At 46.5% G+C, this 6,009-nt stretch overlaps 1 protein-coding gene across 2 annotated transcripts; it reads right to left on the minus strand.

Moving 5' to 3' along the window:
• Positions 1-966: 966 nt before the first annotated feature.
• LOC125520997 (nuclear transcription factor Y subunit B-3-like) lies at positions 967-4,700 on the minus strand. 2 transcript variants are annotated; one of them, XM_048686039.1, is made up of 8 exons: positions 4,542-4,700; positions 4,167-4,417; positions 3,949-4,078; positions 3,187-3,192; positions 2,382-2,477; positions 2,261-2,311; positions 1,368-1,433; positions 967-1,287 (listed from the first exon to the last, which is right to left on the minus strand). In XM_048686039.1, exons 2-7 carry the CDS (start codon positions 4,403-4,405, stop codon positions 1,407-1,409), a joined length of 549 nt encoding a protein of 182 aa, XP_048541996.1. In that variant the 5' UTR covers positions 4,406-4,417; positions 4,542-4,700; the 3' UTR covers positions 967-1,287; positions 1,368-1,406. The 2 variants fall into 2 exon arrangements, with proteins under 2 accessions (XP_048541996.1, XP_048542004.1); XM_048686047.1 differs by lacking the exon at positions 2,261-2,311.
• Positions 4,701-6,009: the final 1,309 nt, after the last annotated feature.

The raw sequence follows: 6,009 nt of genomic DNA on the forward strand, positions 1-6,009 counted from the left end.
AGCTCAATGTAGTCAGTCGTTGCTATATGAGACATCATGCCAGACCCATCCTCCCAACACATTTACTGGTCCCTTCAGCCGGATTGAACTCCAAAATTGATGCCCTCAAAAGGGGAACAGGTGGATCTAGGGATTCCCTTGGAGTTGTCTCAAGATGAGGAAGAAAGAGCACCCTGTCGACGCCTTCAAGAAGGTCACAACATCCATGGGCACATGCTTCAACCAATGTAAGAGACTGATCTTCACCCGACTTTACCTCAACTTGCTCAGTGTGAATCATGTCGGATCACCTGCCCAAGTTTTCCAAGACTCCAATCCTCCAAAAATCGTATGAAATTCCTTTGAATCAAAAGAGTGTATATAAAATTTTAGCATTCTCTCAAATCTCTTATAAGGAATCCTATTTTTGTGCTATCCGTATGTTTTTGGAATCTAGGCCCGAAAAGCGGTTTGGACCTTCTGCTGGCATGTAAAGCTCTAATTCTGCTGTAATTGGCCTGGTTTGCCTCTGGTAAGGGCCTCTTTGATTCACAGAGGAATAGAACATCATGTTTTCTTGTATCCTACAAGAACTCGATTTTGGATGAAAGTGCGTTTGATAGCACAGGAAAAACCAAAAAAAAAATATCAAGAGGTTTGGGTGGATGAAATTTTCCTCCAAAACATAGTACAAATGAGTCGTATGAAATAAATTAGTACGGATTCCAATCCTGCGAATCAAATAGTCACCATAGAAAAAAAACCCTAAGGATCCAAATCCTTCAAAAATCCTACGCAACTCCTTTGAATCAAAGGAGTCCGCGATGTTGTGTTGAATCAAAATTTGTATGGGTAAGTGACATGAAGTTGGTTAGTATCATCCGCATGGGTGAACCAGATGCCTATAAGAAAAGCGCTGTGGCATGCAGGCAGCAGGAGGGGCAAAATGCATTCGTCTCAAGAGCGATCTTAGCACATGGGAGTCGGTGAAGGACTAAAAGCAACTCTTCTCAAGAGTCTGATACAGCTAGTTCAGGACAAACTACACCTGGAGGAGTTATGTCTCCCCCAAATACCCAGATTATATGGAACCGAATGACAGCCACGACGAGGCTAATCATCATAAATATACAGACAACAACAACAACCATGCTAAACCACAACTGAATCTATTCTCAGGAAAAAGCAATTTACATCTGGGAAGCAGCCTTGGAGCATCAGTTCTGGCAGACCCAATAACACGAGACTAATGGGGGTATTAAGAGTTTTCCTTAACTGCTTAGTGCTCTCCACATGACGAAAACCCGCCTATATATTAGAAATGCATCAGACATTTCATAATGATCACAATATTATATGATTCAGTGACGTGTATGTAGGGGACATACCTAGCAGAGTAGCAGCAGTCTCAGAGATGGTCCATATCTTCAGTTTGAGATGTCCCCATTATGGTACTGTACAAGGGAAAAGAGAATTGTCAGAAAACACAACTACATTAAACTATTTCGACTGTTGACGAATGAACAAGTTCACCGTACCAAAGAAAAACACATTACAAAAATTGTAGTCTTAGATACTCCGTCGCATACAAACATGTTGTCAAACAGAATAATGAAACATATCCAAAAGGTTTGCATTTCTAATAGCACAGATAAAACTTAGTTGGGCACGTCATATTTGCGTCCTCATCAAATAAACCTGTTTTTGTGCATTGTCAACACATCTAGGTTTCCCAGCCAAGATAAGAGTGCCTCTACACTACGACATGCCCAGATTATAAGTATAAACCAACCCAAAAAAGGAACACATGAACATGGAGGATGCGTGAGCCAATCCTACTTGCTCATAAAGTTCCATGTCGTGCAAGATTTTGCAACCCACTAGATTTGATTAACTGGAGAAACAAATAAAGAGTACTGCTTTTGTATGGCAGTGTTTCTCTCTAATAGTGCTGCAGACTGCAGAGAACAGGGTGTCATTACTTAGTTGTATGGGAACATGGACAGCTGGACACGGCAGCTAGATGGTACAGTTATCACTAGATACTATCAGTGGAACTGACATTTGCACGCCTAGCAGCTTAACAGAAGTTTCTCGAGCTGCTGAATCTAGAAAAACTACAAAGTTTCTCGAGCTGCTGAGTCTAACTACAACCTAACCACAAGAGACGTCTCACATGCATCAACCATGACTATTTTCTGCTAGACTCGTGCTAAACATCAAGTCCAGGCCATATTATGCAACCGACTAAAACATTGTCAAGCATATTTAAGATAATCACCTGAGGTTGCATATAAACCATTCCTGGATTGTATGCTACTTGTTGGCCCATCTATAAAGAACGCACATAGCTCAGTTTTTCAGCAATATTACAAAATAAATAAGAAAACAGGCATACTAACCCCTTGCGCACTTGTGCCACTTGCTCCTCCATGAGGACCCAGTGCATCCTTTTTAACAGAGACATCACCAGACTTCCCAGCTAGCTTACTATCACCCTGTCAAGTATTGACAGAAGAAGAGATGACTAGATGAGTCATATTTGTCACCCCTCTCATTTGTATAGACATTATAGTACAATCAATAAATCATGAATCATATCAATATCCTACCCCTAGTAAGAAGTATCTACTCCCTCCGTTCGGAATTACTTGTCTTGGATATGGATGTATCTAAAACTAAAATACATCTAGATACATCCATTTCTGCGACAAGTAATTCCGAACGGAGGGAGTACTTGTTAAAGAAGCATCATGGGGAACAAAAGAACCAAGCAGTCAGAGAAGCCAACAGAACAACCATAAAATGGTCAACACAGTGGGGAAGCTTGTGAAATTCTCCTTAATTAGTCTGTGTTATATATGCAGCTTTTTTGTTCAGTTGGTAACCTAGAAACAATGCATACAGGTCATGTAATTACAAAATTCATAAATAAACCAGCCTATCTAGGTTATACAAATATCCTAGTACATCAATAATTAACATGGTCAGTTGAAATTGCACAAATGATACAAGTACGATATGAACAGGATGGGATAGCTCAAAGTCTCAAATGATCAATTTCCAGTGATTCCAACTTCCATTAAGACTTAATAGTCAGAAAACTTTGTGGGTAAATGGCAAAGAACACATGAAAAGATATAGGAGGAATCCATGCAAGGAGGGAACACATTTTTAACTTATACAACAAATTTGATATACACATACCTCCGTCTGCAATCAGAAACAGCCATCCGCCAAACAGAAGAAAACCAAGATAAGTCATGTCAGATGGATAAACTGGATTAAACAGGGGAGGATAAAAAGCATACAGTGACCAATGGCCATGCATAAAATCTAAGCTGTGTTAAGAAGTATTGAATGGACATCAGATCTTTATTCTTTAAGCTAGATTATGTATGACTTATTGACTTGTAAGTATGATGCATAGCTTTAAGCAAGGAACTTTCAGTAACTTCTTTAACAAATTCTGAACTTCTCTTATAAAGTTTACATCTACTAAATTGCTGCTGACCAGGGTCAAATAGCTGGGGCCTGCACAAGAGAAAGTAGTGTTCGCATGCATGTCCCAGTTGAATAAAAGACTTCATTTTAATAGTTGGATTCCGCAGACAATTCTTAGTGCTTCGAATCATTCACTTATCTGAATTAACAGTACAAAAAAGAATTTTTTTAAGATCTGAATGGCAGTAATTGGAAGGATAAAGCAACACCTGTTCTAAGGACAATAAGCTGATTGGTGCCAGGCAGTGTGGGGTGTCCTCGGTCACCAAGCTGAATAGGGGTGTTTAAACTTGCCAACTACTCCAGGACAGTAGGACTAACCAAAGTGCCAAACAGAGCTAATTCACGCTACAGCAGCAAAATATTAAACTAGCGACGGGCCTACCTAACTCCCAAACCCAAACCACTAATCCATCCCCAATTAGTTCAGACAAAAAAGTCACACATGGCTAAATGGGCACACACCTCTCTGTACTTCTGCAGATAAACCTTGAGGGGCTCGATGTACTCCTCGAAGCCCAGCGTGGCCATCGCCCAGAGCAGGTCGTCGCCGTTGATGGTCTTGCGCTTCTCCCTCTGGCACTTGTCGCTCGCCCTGCAGCACAGACAGACAAAACAAAACGGCGACAGGTCAGCACAAGACCACACTTTTAAGGCAGGCAAAACAGGGGAGGGGCACCTACTCGCTGGTGATGAAGGAGATGAACTCGGAGACGCACTCCTGCACGGTCTCCTTGGCGTCCTTGGCGATCTTGCCGTTGGCCGGGATGGCCTTCTTCATGATGCGGCTGATGTTGGCGATGGGCAGGAACCTGTCCTGCTCCCTGACGCCGCCGAAGCCGCCGCCGCCGCCGCCGTCGTCGCTGCCGCCGCCTCCTCCTCCGCCGCCGCCGCCCGGGGGGCTCGCCGCCGCGTCCGACATCCGGCCCTCCTCCTGCAGCACAGCAGCCCCGGCGGCGACCCCACCAGATCCATCAGCGCACCAAACCCTAGCCCCCCGTCGGCCGGAAGCGCGGGAGCGGGGGGAGAGAGGAGAGGGGAGAAGGAGGGAGGCGTACCTTATATAGAGGAGCGCGTGGAGGGAGGGAAGGTGGTGGAGGGGAATGGAGGTGCGGTGAGGGCGGCGAGTGGGGGGAGATCCGACGCTGGAGAAGAGAAGGCGGCGCAGGCGGGTGCGATTCGTTTGGGGGCGGGGCGTCCACTATCCGGGCCGTTCGTCGGAGCGCTATAAATAGCCACCCGGAGCGGAATGGCCGGCGCACCGTGGACCCGGTGCAGGACGGTGCGCCCCCGCGGCGCTGCCTTTTTGGCGCCTAGCGCCCGGTTTGCACTTTGGCACGTGGTTTTTTCCGTGTGGTGAGAGGTGGTGTGATTCTTTATTTGCTATAAGGGTTTATGTATGATTTGTGAGAAAACGCGTACACTCAACCGGCTGAAAACGTGTCGCGCGTGCCCTCGTGGCCTGCACACCGCTTCAACCCGCCGCCCCTTGTTTCTCCCTTATCCTCTAGAAATTTCTCGGCCACACGTCTTGTTTCCCCCGGTCGATCCCTTTGCTCTCTCCCCTATCTTCCATCTCCGTCGACTCACCGTGGACCCGGTCTAGGACGGTGCCGCTGCGGTGCCCTAGTGCCTGGTTTGCACTTGGCACATGGTGTTTTCCACGTGTTGAGAGGTGGTGTCATTCTTTATTTCGTTGAGGGTTTATGTATGATTTGTGGGAAAGCACGTCACGCGTGACGCGCCCGCCGCCTCGAGTCGCACGCCACGCATCCTTGGGGCCCACACATTGCTTCTTCCCGCACATTCCTTTTCCTCTAGAAATTTCTCGGCCACGCGTCTTGTTTCCCTGCTCGTTCCCTTTTGCTCTCTCCTCGTTCTTCCATCTCCACGGGCACGTCGCCACATCCCAATCTCATAGCCCTTGCTGCGAATAGGGGGAACCAAATTGGAGACACGCCGCCGGGCATCGCTATTGCAAGGGGAGACGGGGGACATCACACGCTGCAAGACTGCTTGCCCGCGCTCGCTAGTGTTTTCTTGCCCACCACTAGTGATGCAAGGGATTGTGGCCGGTGTTGCAAGGGGTAGCCGCCGTTTAATGCCAGTTCCAATGGGCGGTGTGGACTTGGCCAAAGTTTCTCAAACATCATTGACGCTGCGATGTGAACATCAGGAGGGATGTTACCAAGCTAGAGATGAACGCAACATGGTCCATGGTGCGTTTGCAACATGCTCGGCACAACTCTGTCTGGACGCAGACCAACAACAGATGAGTTTTTGTTGTGACCACAACATCGTCCATGTTGCAACGGTGCAAAACGCTTTGACGGTGAGAAACACTATCCATGTCATTAGCCATAGCGATATAAATAGCCCATGGGGAAGAGGGTGTGGAATGGCCGCCGCAACATGACCTAGTGTAGGATGGTGTCGTTGCGGCGTTGATGTTCAGGTTTTTGGCGCCTATTTGCCGGGTTACACTTTGCACATGGTGTTCCCCATGTGTTGAGACTTGAGAGGTAC

Source organism: Triticum urartu, chromosome 1, assembly GCF_003073215.2.
Source record: "Triticum urartu cultivar G1812 chromosome 1, Tu2.1, whole genome shotgun sequence".
Lineage (NCBI taxonomy): Eukaryota > Viridiplantae > Streptophyta > Magnoliopsida > Poales > Poaceae > Triticum > Triticum urartu.